The following is a 16,906-nucleotide window of genomic DNA, read 5'->3' as shown; positions in this document are numbered from 1 at the left end:
CAGCTCAGACTCATTCTGACGGCATGCAGGCAGGAGCTGTGTGCTCAGAGCTGTTGCTTAGATGGGCAGTGTGGAAAAGAAGAATGGAAGGTTACTTGGCAATCAATTTTTAGTATGGAGATTGATATTTGGAATTCAAAGGCGCAAACATGGAGCATAGTATTAGATATGCAACCGAAAGCAGATAGAAGCAGATGCTGGCAGTTACTACAGTTCACTAAACCAAAAGTGTACAGAAACTAGAAACAGAAAATAGCTGTTAGCTCACTTGGCCCATATCAAAAGGCATAACTGTTCATTACACACTCTTTCACTGGTTTAGAAAAATTCTGATATGCCAAAATAATTTGTAAAGCAATGCAGCCCATTTGGTGGCTGCACCCACATTGCTGGTGACACTCCAAATCTCTGTCAATGCCAAACTGGGCTCTGATGACAATATTTCACCACTGCTGATTTAGCAAACCTGAATCTAATGCCTAAAAACTTTAGTTCCATTTTGCACATACTGTTTGTTCCACTTGTAGGATTACTCTTACTGGGACTACTTTGCCTCCTAACAATGCACCTCAGCAATCCAATGGCCCTGAAAGTTCCTATGTCTTGCCAGAGCAAGAGGGCTGTTGCAGAACCATGCTGGTTGATCCCCACGTATCGAGACTTAGCAGCCAGATATCCAAACACATGGCTCTGTGTGTACCTTAAAAGAATGCTGCTGCCTTTTACACTGCCATTCTTCCTACTAGGGAGAACCATCTGCATGGGTGCTTATTTTACATGAGTGGGGATGATCACAATAGTGAAAAGTAGGGGAACATCAAATCCCTTCCATTTTTCAAATATGCACAAAGGCTTAGAAAACCTTAGGAAAGCAGATTAAGAAAAAAATGGAGTAGGGGGGTGGTGAGAATGATAACAAGTACAGGAGAGCTATAAAACACAAGAAAAAGGAAATTGCAGGCCTCTTTTCACCTACAGGTTTCCTATGTCCTGTTAGACGACCCAAAACCTTGGACTCAGCACATTTCTTATTTATATATTTCGGGTGGGAGATAGGTGTGGGAGCAGAAAAAAGTTTTCCTTACAATTTAAACAAAAAATCATCTTTTACTTGAACAGGCATCTGCCAATCTAAAAGGCACCAAAAGGGAGAAAAAAATGCTCTTTACAAACCTTGCTGAAAGAGATGTGCCACAGAGGCTCTGCCAGGATACAAGTTAGCTCATCTGCATATACATGTTTTATAAATTACATGCCCATTTCAGGGGGCTTGGTTGTACAAAATTTTTCCAGAAGAATGCATGTGCAAAATTCTATATTTACCACTTTGACATTTCAGCCCTAAAAGACATGATGTTCTTGCAACCACATGACTTGATAGTGGTTTTCTAATTTGGGTGCAGCAATGCTGAGCTTCTGGCCAAGTAACAGTAAGTGCTAGGTTTACTGACTCTGAAAAGCAGTATGAATGATTAATTAAAACATTTTTGCCATATCTCAATCTATGGTCCGTTACTTAGCAATTCTACTTCTGCAGCCTTTGAGATATTGTGATGGTGAAACACCTCACTTGGTTAAGCTGATTTTACTTATGTCTTTTGTTTGTATTGAGAAATTATGAGTTATTTTTCAGCAAAATCATTATTCTATAAGGCAAAAATCCCCCCATCAATATTGATATAGTCTCAAGATATAGAGACATGTCACTCCGCCTTTCTGCTTCCATTAGAAATTAGTTCGCTCAATGAAAGAGAAGAACAAAAGGGATTTACTGACCTGTGGACTTGTCACAACGAAGGAGTCACAAATACATTTTACCTGTTGGGAACTGGGAGTCAAAATGTGGGCATGTTCAATTTGCAATGCCTCAATCACCAACGCTAAAAATACAGGGAAGAAATCCTTCTTATACCCCTCCCTATTTCAGCTAGATGCAACTAAGTATGCATAAATGTGTGCTGGCTAATCTTGTATCTGGGACACAGATAATTTGTTTAGAGAGAGCTGGTAATGCTGTATAATGCATCCAGTACCAGACAATTACTGTGGTACCATCCTGCACATGATGCTCTACAGATGTCTCTGCTGGCTTGTATTTCCTGGGGTTCCTGTGCAGTCTCTCCCTTCCTAATTACTCCTACCAGTAGTGACAAATAACTCTCCTTTACACTTTCTAGGATGGCAGACTCATTACCTCCAACCTCTGCAAGAGGGAATGGTACACCTACTTAGCTTCTCATTAGACCATCCCTGAGGAGACCACTCTCAGAACGAGGCTTAAGTGCTTCAGATGCAGCTGTAAAATCACCCACAGTTTATGGAAGCAGTGCCAACATCTGCAGAGTGTGCATATGCACACAGGCAAGCAGAGCTCCTGGCTGCCTTCACCTGCCTCCCAGGGCCTGCTTGCAGCTTTACATAAAAGTAGGGTCTCTGCATGCCCTGAATTTGGGTTCCTTGCTGTGCCTGCACAGGAAAGCCTCTCTCTTACTGTCTCAGATATACCATAACTACTGTTAACTCCCCAAAGCAACAAGAGCACTCCACCAACACCAACGCAGAAAGAACTAGCTCCCACATTCAACATAAAGTTGAATATGCATGTGTATAGGTTGGGGGGGTTGGAGGTTAAGAGATAACAGAATAAACTTAATATAAAAATCAATCCCTAGAGCACAGAAGCCTCAGAAATGAAATTTAGAGGCTTTTTTTTTTTATTTCATTCTCTTTGCTCCATCAGGGAGTTCTTGTTTTCTATAGCTCAATTTGTTAAGCAGGTTGCCATAGTAGTCAGGAATATAATTGCTTGCCTATACACTGCACAGTGTAATGCAGGTTCCTGCTGCCTTCTGAAGTGCTCACCACTGGGCTCACTGTGTGATTCACAAGCTCAGTTCACAGAATCAGGACAGAAAACCCACATGCAAACAACACTGAGCCTTCTGTCAGCTTGCAGTATAGTTGCTCTACTTCTCAAAAAACATAGGAAAACAAGCTCAAAAATACCTGAAACCCTAAGTCCTATCCAGGTTTTGTCAAATTATCATTCATCTTGTCCAGATGTGTAGCTCTTATTTCACACACAAAACTGAAAATCATGGAACAGCCAAAACAGCTGTTTTCCAGAGCAGAACTTTCAGCTGCATCCACAAACCCCTGGAAATAGTTATCATGTACAGAAATGATTTGATTTCAGAAAAATGCCTCAAGGAAGGAAAGCAGGAACCTGTGAAAACCAAGGCCCAAATTCACAATAAAGGTGGGTAGATTCCTCACGGGAAGGGTCTGTGAGCAAAGGAATACACAATACTTTGGAGCTCTCTATATGGAAATCTTATGGGAGCTCTGCAATATACTTGAATGCCTCTGAAAAATTCTAGGCATGTGAGATGAAATCCTGGCTCTCAATAAGACTTTTGTCTCTGATTTCAGAAGGGTCAGGGTTTCTTTCATTTGTGGACTTGTTTTGATTCTTTTATAGCAAAGATAGTACTTTATTGAGACAAGACCAAATTCAATGGGGAGTCCAAATCAGATTAGATGAAGTCTAAGCTGATGCATATTACATGCTTTTCCAGCTTGTTCAACATATATGTTCCATCAGCAAACTCTCACTAAGACTTTCTGAGGCATATCTAGTCCCTTTCACTCCTCCAGTTTCTTGACTTTTGCCTTTAAGCCTTATGTTGTATGAAAACACACTGAAACCAGTCTAAATGTCTACTTTTCTGGCTTGATTATACAAAATAACACAAGTGAAACGTGTCATATAACACTTAAATTATCATTATGCTGTTTGGAAATCACACCCCTTTACCAAAGCAGTTTAGGCACGATCCATATTTTCTGACTCTTAAAAGAAGAAACCCTAAAACTACAGCTTTATGAGATCTTTCTTACAAACTTACATCAAATTCACCTTCTTGCTAAAAGTACAAGTGAGAAATGCTGACCAAGTAACAAGGTGACCACAGGATGCCTCTTTTTTGAATCACTGCAAATATATCCATCACATCAAATTAACCCCAAACAGTGCTACTGTCCTCATTTCAGATACATTTACAAGTTCTAATTCCTTATTAGACACAGAAGTGCTACCCCAGGAAAAGAGTGCAGTTCTTCAAACTCTGAAAACAGACACCTAGAATACCCAAGGCAATCCCTTAAAGGTAAGAATATCAGGGAGCTCCATTACATTCTGGCAGCCAGTGCCAGAATGATCTCCCTTTTCTGCTGCTTCTTTCTCTCAACCAGCTATTTGGCTGCTCTTTCAGTTCAGCCAAGTGAATTACAAGACATGGGTACCTGCTACTTGCCCCTTCTCACATGTACAACATCCTTGGGTGGTGAACACTGTCACAGTGACATGAACTGGAGCTTTCAGGAGCTTTGCTGAGTTACGACACACAAATGATGCTCAGGCCTTCAGAAAATTGTGGATTCTTACATCTTCCATGGCACATCTGATAAAAACCATCCCCATCCCTTTGCCTACAGTGCTTGCAATTCCACTTGGCCTTTTGTGCCAATAACTGAGAGAGACGCCTGATCTATACACCAGGTAATTCTTTAAAATCTGAAAACAATAAGCATGGATTTCCAATAGTTCTTCTCATTTATCTGTTGAAGAAGCTATTTTCTCAACTGAAAAAGAATGAAAATGCCACTTGAAAGAGTGTGAGCATTAATTTTTATTTACAGCAAAGAAATGTTGAAATTGCAAGGACTATGAATTAACTGCATGCTGAAATGAGCACTGTATCTATTTTTAAGGGTCCCAATTTTTTTAAGTGAGGTATTTTTTAATAGTGACATAATAGGAAGGTGGACAGTGCAGATTAACAAAAATCATTTAAGAAAAGGCAAGAATAAAATTAGTAATGGTGATCTGAATGCCTAAAGATGTATGATGTTGAGATCTATTATAATTTCTTGAAAGTTCATGGCAACAACTTTCTTGAAACTGCTTTTGATTATCTCCAATTTATGATTAAGTACATTCATCAATGCTGCCAGATTAGAATCTATGTTCAACTTACTCAGCTGCCTCTTTTTGAGTTCTTGAGGTGATATAAGCTTGTGACCTTCTCCCCCAAAAGAAGAGATGGCCCAGTCAGAGTGCTCCAGTAGAAATTAACATAAAACTACATTCACAGAAAGCAGGAAACAAAACTAAAATCTTATTGAGTTAAAAATTAGTTCCTTGAAGGGATAGAATAAAAGAACAATCCTTCTCCAAAACAAATAATGGGAAATAAAAGATTTAGTAGAAGACTAGATCCTTAAATAATGTAAATCATTGCAATGCTACTGCCTTTAGCAGAGCCTGCCAATTCACACTAGTTGAAGAAAGGCCTGGAGATTTTAATTTTACTTTGCTGGTCTCTAATCGTTGCCAATGTGGAAAACAAAGATTAACTGCATTGTTGCCATTGATATTTATATAACCTTTTTCTTCTCCATATTTTTGATCACCTTGCTCTCATTCAGGCAATAGTGTAGTCAATTTTTCAATGCATGCTTTAAGAATGTGGAACTAATAATTAAATTTTATATGCTAACTGCTGAAGTGATTGTTATGCACTACTTTAGAAAGAAGCTAAACTAGGCACATACAGGTTCTAAATAGAAAATGACAGTGGTTTTCTGTGTATTTCTAGCAGGTAAATGCTTGGTGGCTCTTCAACTAGGGCCCTTAGAAATGACATATTTCCTCCAAAAAAGGACATTATGTCTATGCTAACGTTTTCTAAGTGCAAGGGCACATTTCGAGGCATGCTCAGCTACACAGCCAACGACCACCTTACAGAGATACACCTTATCAGCTTTGCCAGAATGCTAATAAGTCTCCAGCCTGGAGGGTACTCCCTGGAGAGGCCTGGCTCCTTACCTTTGACATGGGGGATGAAGTGGTGTCGGAAGGGGGAGTTGGGGCGGGAGTCATGGTGAGAGGAGCTGAGACTGCTCGTGCGCAGGTATGACAAGCGCTGCACACCAGTAGGGAGCAGCTCTGCGGCAGCAGGGAGTCGGGGGGCAGAACACAATGAAAACAAAGAAAAACAATAAGAGAAAGGCAGGGAAGGAGGCTTCAGAGGAAGGGAAAGAAAAAAGGCATTGAACAATTAGGATTCTGAAAAGAAGGAAGGAAAAAAAAAAAAAGGTTAAAGACGTACCAAAGGGTTCATAAATGTTAGACAAAATTACAGGAAGTATTAGAAGAGAGGCTTAGATTTGAACTGCATCACTAATTTTAGCATAACATTATTGGCTTAATGAGCTTCTGATCTATGCCTTGTTACCTGAAAGTAGCTTGCTACCAGCATGCAAACATCACAAACACTGACGCTCAATTAGTTAAGAAAGCAGCTGGTTTGGAAAGTGCCTGACCAAAAAATGTCAGCCAAGAGGCATGCAAGCTGTTTTCTATTGTTTTAAGACATTCCAAAAATGCTGCCAACATCAGCTAGGGCACAGCAGGAGGAAAAGGCTGCAAACTTTTTCAGAGCTTGTATGTAGCACTCAATTTTTGAAGAACCTTATGCTGACAACGTCAATACAGCAGTTCACTTCTCTCTCAAGGGCTAGCTGGGAGCAAAAGAGAAGTTATCTGGGGCCACTGGGTTTATTCAGAGAGAAATTATTCTTGCAAATAACATGGTGAAAAGAAGTGCCATTAGGAGAAAAAAGGTAAATATACATGTGCTATTATTCAACATGAATAATTATTGTGGGAAAATAATTACTGTAGGAAAATTATTAAAGTAGTATTAGCGATTACCCCAAAGCAGGGTAGAAAACATCAAATGATGAATTTGATAGAATTACTTTTCTGTCATGTGAGGAACAGTAACAGGTGAGTCGAAGATGAGAACATCTGAGCAGAGATAAGTTTGAACAAATATCTTCTCAGAAAATCCCTTAGGGTGTGGACTTTCTGAGAAGATTTTATATTTGGATCCAAACTGTGGCTTGAGCCCATTCGCCCATCACAAGAGTTACATCAACAGAGACTGCTTCTGGGGAAGGTCTTTGACTGAACACAGACAGTAAAACTCAATCACAGTAGAGTCTGGAATAGGATCTGGATTTGTTCATATCTCTGATACAACTGATATAAATGGAAAAACCCCGTCAGAATTGTCAGAATCAAGAGACAGAAGTTTGCAGCTTTTTCATGCTTTCAAGTCTCTTTCAGTTTCAGTTGTAACGTCATCTTAAAACACAGTCATGTTGTCAGCACCAAGTATCAGACACAATTTGCTTCTGTCCCACCTCCCCTGGGTCCCGTAAATAAGGCATTCACTGACAGACACAATTGGCTGCTTTCAGCCCACCCCCACTAGGAAATGGCTACAGCATTCAAGTTCCACAGTGGTGGCTCTATTATAAATCTTTAATTTTAAAAATGCAGCTCCTATTGCATATGGGCTTTTGGCATCCCAACTGTTCAGCTGTAATCACCAAGGAAGATGAAACCGTGCGATTGTATCACTTAATTTAAAAACAGATTACAAAGATTTAATTCATTACCATACACAATAAAATCAGTCTTGAAGAGTCTTCAATGAATAGCATTTAGCAATACATTTTTACGCTGTTTGGGTGTGGATGAATAGTTCATTTTTATGTCTAGCTTTTATATACACAACCAGTAATTTTGAATGCACTGGGAACCTGAACGACCTGTACATTTTCTAGATTGCACACAGAACTTGCACATCACTGCTAAACCAGAAAATGAAGTCTGTGTTTTCAAGTGTTCCCAGGCAATTGCCTATGGCTTTAATTAAGAAAGATACCTTGTGAACCATGAGTACATGCTTTAAAAATGACTAGCAATTTGGAACATATGGGTGTTTTGCTGCTGAATATGAGATTCTATGGTGGCACCAAGCTTTAAATGAATTTTTTAGAAGGGAGTAAACCTACATTACTGACTTCTGCATAGTCAAGCCATAACTTTTGCTTCCAATATATGATACTTTTTCCAAATTCCAGAATGAAGTTTGTGATTCACTGCTGAAAATTTTTGCTTGCTTTCAGAAACATACAAATATTTTAAAAATAATTGATTGGAAACGAAACCAGAAGATACATATTTATGACATAAGCAACACTCATAGCCTAGTACAAAAGACTACGACAGTCAAGAACAAAAAAGCAGGTAGAAAATGAGATATTAAAATACGCAACAATTTTTCAATCCTGAATTTTCACTCCTAAAAGAAACAAGTGCTTCACTCCACCACTAAGTGGCATAATAAAGAAACAATAGTTTTACACATACTTCTAATGCAGTTGCCCTTACCAGGTCTGTGGAAATGCTGAGGGGAGCGTGACATGGTGGGTGTGTAGCTGTGACGACTGTACACTGGAGAATTGATGGAGCCCTGACTAGTAGACCTGTGAATCATGCGATCCCGGACATCCTGGTAACCCTGCAGAACAGAAGCATTCACTAGTAAATGTAAATGCACATTACACACCTTTAGCAGCACTTAATTTCCACAGATCTGAAGGCATCAGCAGAAGCTACTGAAATAGAAATATCCCTTAAACTTTCAACCTACTTCATTATTACTGTTCTCCAGTGATCTGTTCCAAAGAGTTCAATCCATTTTTATAGTGAAGGACAAAGTTCATTCTTGGACGGTTCCAACTCCACCTGTAATTTCTGTTAAATTCTATATAGTCCTAGATTTGCCCACATTCCCTGACTCCACAAGGGAAGCTACAGCCAGAACATGTCTATCCTGCAATGTCCTGCACAAGACATATGAGCTTGCCTTCAGCTGGTTAACCTGGCAGCAAGAATTCAAAAGCTACAGCAGAGTCTGCCTAAATTTACCATGTGTCACAACTAGCTACATCAATAGGAATTTACTATCCAAATTAGATTCCCCTTGTATCAGAAAACATGACACCTTCTCATATAGCAAAATTCAATTTACTTGGTTTCCTGGGGAAAAAAGCCAACAAAAGAAAGAAACAAAAAAACTCCCCTCAAAACAAACCCACCCCCCAAAAACCCCACAAAGCAAACCAAACTAGGACAAAAGGGAAAGGACTGATGTTAATGCATGAAGATTTACAAGAAATTTTATAGTCACTTTTTAAACACATAGAAATCAGTACAACTTTTAAGTCGCAAAAAAGCAACACTCTCCACCCTCAAAATGATAATGCATAAGCAATAGTATATATTGTATCCTGACAAATTACTTCCCAAATGTTTCATGTATTAATTTCATTTTATTATGATATTCAAATTAACTCCTATGCAAAAACAAACCAAACCATAGTTCTGTTTTCTTCAAGACAAAACTGCAAATGTTTCAGTAGCAAACATGAGTTATCATTTAGTTGCTTAGAGTAGCATTTTATCTCATGTAAATCATCCAGCTCTCAGGATCGGAATCCGCCTGTGCCACAGGAAGGAGGAATGTACCAGAAGTGACGCCTGCTGGACAAAGGGCTCTGCTTTACAAACAGCAATAGAGGAGGAGTGGCTGCTTCATGTTTTGTACAATCTGTCAATAAGAGCTTAAGTTTCCTTCTTAGAAATAATTTTTGTTAAGTTTCAGTATTAGAAAACATGTCTATGTGGCAAACAGAGAGGAATCAGACTGATAACAAAACCAACACCCGGATTTGCTCAACTGAATAACTGTAATCACAGTAAGAGACTGCCCCCAAAGGTTCCACCAGACTTACTTCTGCAGAAGGGGTAGGTGATAATGTCCTTGGAGACTGCAAAGACATAAAACATAAGGTTATGAAATATCATTGCATGCACTGGGCCAGAAAATGGTAATCTAAACATCGCTGCAGATGCTCTGATATATGGCAATGTAAAGTGGCAATGCAGAAATTACTGAGGCCATTCCATCACCAGAATTTGCTTTTTCCACATTGCTCAGGAACTGGTCCATAAATCACTGAAGTTTAAAGTTTCTGGGAGAATCTTTATACGGGTGATTAATTCAGTCAAGTATCATGCAAGATCGTCTTAGCCATCTAATCACTGTGGTAATTAAAACATAGCTGTGAAGATCAAAATCAGAAAGAGTTATTAATTTAATAACCATGCCTCTTATGAAGAAATCTTTAAAATGGAAATCAAAAGTAAATAAACTTAACTCAGAGCTTTGCATGGAAAATCAAAATACAGAATATCTTTCAGGATGAAGCATGTTTTTCCTCCAACGCACACACTGGTAAAAATGTGCTTCTCCCCAAGGCCTTACATTTCATACTCATGCAAAGGAGCACGTAGTTGTCATCAACATTTCTTTGATATGACCTCCTTTAAATCTCTGTGTTCCTCCATGGTTATGTAAGAACAGACAGGAATTACAAGCAAGTGTATTGGAAGAACTGCACAAAGGCCAGTGGGCAGAAATATGCACAATATTATGAAAAGTTTCTATAACACAGATAGGGAAACTGAGGCAAGAAATACCTTTAGAAATGAGACATATGATTATGCATACGTTGATGGTATGAACAAGAATAAAGGCCATGTATAATTACCAGTTATGTACCCTTTAATCACCAGACAATTTGGAGCTGGAAGATGAGGACTTAATTATTTTCTTTGTGCACAAAACTTCAATATTATTTGTCATAATAAACTGGGCAAGTGATTATGCTTTTAAATAAGACCATAATTATTACAGAATGATATAGTTTTAAGATAGTATCTCAGAAGCAAAACTGCAGATTCTGGTCTAACTACTACAATAATGTACAACAGCAGTAGTGTAAAGCATATGCAGAACTTCTGGTATTAAATATCCAGCTATATATTTTGCATTGAGAGACCATTAAATCTCACAGAGCTGGTGACACTGGGAATGCAAAGTATCCAAACAAAGGAGCTACATTTTTTTATTGGATACAAAACATCTCCTTTTCAGCAGTTTTCCATAAAGCTTTTAAAGACTGCTTTTGACACTTTCAGTCAAAGCCTTGAATGTCTTCTACATTCTTATTTTCCTAATTCTTATAATCTAACAACAGCAGCTCTAAAAGCTTTGCTCTACATGAAACGTATCATACACAGTGCTTTGGACCATCATTCTCCACAAAACCCAAGAGCTAATCTAAAACTCTTAATATGAATCAAAAAAGCACATGTTGTGAGGTGCATTCCCACATTTATCTACTAGTAACTCATGTGTTACTCTAAATAAACAAATTTCCATCACCTGCTGTGGTTACCTAGATGCTAAGGTGGTGGCTACAGTAAAAGGTAGTCACAGGAATCTAAAGCTGGGAAGGCAGCCCAGAAAGTAGCCTGCTGAATCCATGTATTTTTTCCTTTCATATATTTTTACTCCCTCACTACCTGACATCATCTCGTTGCTTTTTGGGAAATGGAACCACACTCCGCAGCCAAGTTACTGTTTATCATGCACAGGTGAGCTGTCATATCTCAAACTCTGAGGATGCCAAGGAATGTTTGGTTCAGGGTTTATGAAGTCTTTTAAAACCTGGTGTATTGCAGAGTCTACACTATAATCAGTTTGAAATACATCGTGCAGACAGCTGAGAAAAGCAGCTCTTTTCCAGAACAGTAAACCAGTGGAAATACAGAGTGACAACTCCAGATAGGGAAGAGAAAGAAGAGAAAGGGGAATGGGAAGCGGAAAAAGACCCATTCCGACCAAAGACACAGTGAAACCTCTACTGCAACAGGTCCAATGCCCTATTGCTTTGAGATCTGAGAGTCTGCTCTAATACCTGAAGTTGCACAGGTCATTTTGTGCTCCGGGAAGTTTCTACAAACTTTATAGGTGTCCTTCTGTAACACAAGTTCTCACTGATGCCATTTTAACTGTCTTTTAATTGAACTACCAGGTGGGATGCCTTCTCCATTTTGAAGCATCTATCACATTAGAAAAAACTTTTTCTCATTTTATGACAGCATGTTTACTGAAAGCTGTTACGGACATTCAGTGCTTTCAATAGACAGAATACATGAAATAAAGGACACGGAGCTAAAATGTTCCTTCTCCCTGTCTCTCTCTCTCTCTCTCTCTCTCTCCACATATATATGTGTGTGTATATATATATATACACATATATACGCAACAAAGATCAGAGCTGAGAAAAGACTTCAGTACTCATCAGGTTGCTGCTCACAGGGCAGAATGGCAGGACCTGAAGAACTTGAGTATCTGACGGTTCCTGGAAACATTATCACTCCGTTAGGGGCCAGCCTCGCTCGCACAGATTAATTTGCAAATTTCATTTGTATCTTTTAATCTCGTGCACGCTCGGAGCTCACCCGCGAGGGGGAGCTGTGGGAGAGAGCGCTGCCTTCCGAGCTCCACAAACATCGGGATTCTCCTGAAAAAGGGACCACGAGTGGGAAACCTGGCAGAGCATTTCCCTGCCATTGCAGCGAGGATGACAGTCTCATGCTGTGTTTTCGCACTTTCTGTGGCTAAAGTATGTCATTGTTTTGTAGCTCATTTCTTATAATTAAGGTTTGTCTCCATCCCTGGATCAACTTTGGTGCCTCTTGCACATTTCCCTTGTACACACAGAAATCTTTCTTAGCTGAGACTGGTGATTTTTTTTTTTTTTTTTATCATGGTGAGGGGCATTTCTAGTGTAGAATAAACTCAGGGTCCCCTTTTATTTAACACCACCACACACACCCCCTTTGCAAAGAGAATGCAGGTTAAATCCCTCAGTCTGCAAATCCCTGCCATGACTAAACATGTCACCTCCTTTGCTTTTTAAAGATGATGGTGACTGATGTAGATATACCAAGACTGTTGTCACTCGACTATCACAACACAAACACAAGGTAAGGGATCACTCCACCCCAATGGGCTTGTGTTCTCATTAGGGCAAGGGAAGGGAGGAGAAACAGATACAAAGAGGTGAGATAACTTGCCCAAGGTGACAGAAGTCAGCAGTAGCATTGTGTGAAAAAACCAGTTCTTCTGTTTCCAGAACAAATTTCTGTACTCACTAGAAATTAACTGAATTTAATGCTGGTGAAAATATGATACAAGGAAACCCCAAAGGCTTTTGCTTATTCACAGAACAAGCATAAAAGCAGGCAACTTACACCATACTGCTTTATCAGCTTCCAACATACTGCTTTGTCAGTAAGGAGCTTCCCTTTAAGGATGAACAAATAGTTCACCTCTGGTGAAATTAGTTCTTCCTCTATAACTAACAAGAGACTTGTGTTTGTAGTGGGTTTTGTGGAATGGGTCAGGCCTGTTGGAATTGGTCAGAGGTCACCAATGGTGACCACTCAGTGGTTTTGAATCAGGTGCCAGCTGGATACACTACCAACATAAATCGGAGGGGGGAAATTCTGTAATGTTCTGACCCATTAATCTCTTTATTTTATTCCTGAGCTGAACAGTCTCCTGAATTTTCAACTCATGTTATTATTTAAGAAGCTAACCCTATAAAACATTAAAGGACAAAGGAGAAAAACTGAGGGAGCTCTGACCTGCTGGTGGGCAGAACACTGCTAAGAAAGCAGATTATCAGTCACATTGATCTGGGCATCTACAGACCACTGGTGCTTGAATGATTTACTGTAATTCTTTTCTCCTCAGCTCAAATTCATACTCAATTCAGTTACAATCAGTAAAGTCATTGAGACTGCAAGGAGGTAAATCCATTTCCATGTCCATTTAGATTTGCATTCAGGAAGTCTGATTTACAGAAAGGTGGTATTACATGACAAAACCTGCTTCACAGTCTGCACTGGAATCATGTAAATAGTAACTGCAGCTATGAAAATTCATCTGAGAAAACTGGGGACCCTACAGTCTGTAAGATACTTTTAAATACAAATTTAAGAAAATAGAGATACTTTTTCTTATCGTTGCGTGATACAGGAATCCTTACTAAATATCAGCAGTTTAAAATGTGAGGCAGGTATTTCTATAACACAACTAACCCGCTTTCCCAGGTGGAAGAGCACTTCATCCTGACCCAGTTCAGATTTTATCCAGAATGTCTGGCAAAGTGCTCCGGCAACACATTTCCCTTCAGTATGTGTGAGATCAAGTATCCTGCTGCTCTTAAGTCCTGCTTCTGCCATAGAATATCATGGTATTCCTCACGTTGTGTTGTGAATATCAGTGCTCCCCAGCACAACGTGAGGCTTTTGCCTCACGTTCTGGACTTTGCTGTACCCAAAGACTAGGATATCCATGAGAATTATGAGGATTCACACAGAGACAGCCTGCAAGCCTCCCCCCTGCCATTCCTCTGCCAGTGGCTGGTGTTGATTTGGTGTCCAATTGTGCAGTTTCACACACGAGGCATCATCATGAGTGTTCCCATTAACCCCAGACAAAACAGACAAAAAGCACTGTGAACAGCAGCAGCAACAGCATCTAGGAGTGTCAATTAGAAGCGAAGCAGGCTCTGTATATAAAGCACACAGCAGAATGAGTTGCTTGTTGGTTCATTACCTCTCCAAGACTCTGTCTCTCCTGTCTGTCCTCGTAGGCGGAAGTGTAGAATGGCTCATAAGTAATTAGGTCTGGACGTTCAATGTCATAAATAGCCTTGACTTTGGGAATGGCTGCTAAATCCTTGTAATCAAGGATTTCATTGTCTACTTTTGCCTGAAGGTCAAAGACAGAAGATAAATTAACTTACACAAATGCACTGGCAATTTCTGTTTTACACAATTTATGATTTTGTGTATTTGTTGTCACACTGTTTCTATGGAAAACTCTTTTTGGCGCTCTACATGCAAAGTGAGTGCTTCTTGTTCTTCTCCAGCAGGCCTCCTCTGCAACAGTTCACACTGTTTTCTTGGTTTAGAGAAGAAAGAACATGGCATATATAGTTCTAGATACAAAAGTTTCTTATCCCCAGTAGTGAGCTGAAAACTTCAGCTCTGCAAATGATTAATTTTTTGGCCTCAGGCAAGTATTGTCACCTTTCTGCTCTTGTTTTCCCACATGTAAAATGGCGATAACATCAATTTAGTTTGCAGATTACAGAGATTACAAGGGGATTCCATGCTGAAGACCACAGACAGGTATTCAACTTATAGCTGTGCACACAAGAGGAAACAGAACTTATTAAAAGGAAATAAAAAGACAAGGAGGACTGTGAGGACTGGGTATCCAAAATCCCAAATGAAATTATTAAATTGCACTCATCACTCATCCTATACCCAAGCTTCTGACTAAGACATCCACTGCTGACCAACTGCACAGTACTGGCATCAACTATTTTTTCCACTAAGACTGCAAGGAACTCTTGACTAGTTAAAAAATGGAAGTAGGAAATCAGTTCCAAAGTCAGATACACACACTAGAAGGAGCTAGAAAGAGGCCTTATATTTAGTTTAGAGAGCTAATATCTTTCCCTATAAAAAGATTTGTAAAAAATATCATCATACATTTTTACCTACCTTACAAAAGAAGGATACTCAAATTGTTTTTCAACACTTCTACTAGATATTTCATTTATTCATAGTGGGCTGCATAACAAAACTCAGTCAGTTCTGTTCTTTCTGAGTACTAGAGCCTAGAATTTTCAGATTGACATGCATTTGCCTTTCCAAGTTCTCTAACAACCACTGGTCTTTGTGGTTCTTAAGCAGTGCCATAAACTAGAAACAGTTTTTCATAGAGAAACAAGGTTTGAAATAGCTGGGAAATTCACTGTCTAAAAAATAGCCTCAAATTTGTTTAGCTTTTACTTACCAGATATAAACCAACACCTTAAACAAATGTAACCATAAAATATGTAGGTAAATTAACATATGTTATTTCTGTAGTATTTCTACCACAGTCTGTTAATGAGACACAAATATGTCTGGATATTCTTAATCCAAAATAAATAACTACAGATATTTTTTGCAGACCCCGGTCTAAGCCACCATGTTGCCCTACAGACTGATTTTGAGCAGCAGTTCAATTTCATAAACACTACAGTTTATGAAGTTGATATTACCAGCAGAATGGCAGTTCTCCAGGACATGCTCTGTGTTTTGATACCTGCAGTGTGAACACCTTTCACACATCAGCTAATTTTTGTGGTTGTTGAAATGCACAGAAGAACCAGAGTTGAACTCAAACTCAGGACTTGGGATTTGTAATTTTGGTGATTTTTCTGCATTATTATACATGCCACTGATACATTTCTGTGTCTTACATTACATTTTCACCCATATAGTTTCAAGGTTATCTATAAAATCAGTGATTCAGCATTATGGTTAGTTACATTTTTGATCTTAAATTCAAAACACCCTTCTTTTCACAACCAAAACATCCGACTTCTGAAACAGAAGGTATTGGATCAATCAGGCTTCTTTCAGTGTAGCTGACCCTCCTCCCGACATCCTGCAAGTGCAGACAGCAGATCTCTCAAAAACTGTGTATCAAAGTGCACAGATCTCCTCACATAACCCTTACAAAGCCAAATGACCCATCTGCCTTCTGTCCCCCTTCACATCATGAAGTGACTTCAAGAGATTTACTGTATCTTTCCAAGGGAAATGTGACCTGGAAAAGGCCTACTCTGCCCTCGAAGTCCTACAATTATAAAAGCTACATGGAGAAATAATGATTTCCCCACTAGAATAAAGGCACTGGCATCAGTGTAACAGTGATTCATTTCAGCGTGAGTATTTCATGGGCGAGCAGCCTATTCCTCAGAAGGAATACTTACATAGATAGTGTGGCCTGGAGAGCCAGGTATACTGGAACCTGGTCTGGAATAAATGCTTTCTGATGACGTTCTTGTAGGCTGAAAAACAAAAAGTAACTTTTGAAAGCAACCTGAAGCCATCAACATTGGTAATTTTGAGTTTAAAAGAAGAAATCTGCACACATCTTGAAATTAACTGAATTTAGGAAAAAATGTCAACACAAATGCAAGCATTCTGGCAAATTTCACA

The 16,906-nt window shown here is 39.2% G+C and overlaps 1 protein-coding gene across 8 annotated transcripts in view; it reads right to left on the bottom strand.

Moving 5' to 3' along the window:
- ABLIM1 (actin binding LIM protein 1) overlaps positions 1-16,906 on the bottom strand; it is a 196,634-nt gene that overhangs the window by 16,633 nt on the left and 163,095 nt on the right. For all 8 annotated transcript variants that reach the window (XM_039383744.1, XM_039383743.1, XM_039383742.1 and 5 more), the window contains 4 exons: positions 16,678-16,755; positions 14,460-14,615; positions 9,715-9,750; positions 8,309-8,438 (listed from right to left, as the gene is read on the bottom strand). In XM_039383744.1, the coding sequence (XP_039239678.1) occupies positions 8,309-8,438; positions 9,715-9,750; positions 14,460-14,615; positions 16,678-16,755 (400 nt within the window). The remainder of the gene's footprint in view (positions 1-8,308; positions 8,439-9,714; positions 9,751-14,459; positions 14,616-16,677; positions 16,756-16,906) is intronic.

The sequence above is a fragment of the Pipra filicauda genome, unplaced genomic scaffold, assembly GCF_003945595.2.
Source record: "Pipra filicauda isolate LSUMZ 115617 unplaced genomic scaffold, ASM394559v2 scaffold322_size837228_pilon, whole genome shotgun sequence".
Taxonomy (NCBI): Eukaryota; Metazoa; Chordata; class Aves; order Passeriformes; family Pipridae; genus Pipra; species Pipra filicauda.
The sequence above is the reverse complement of the archived record's forward strand: the minus strand, read 5'-3'. Positions and strand labels throughout refer to the sequence as shown.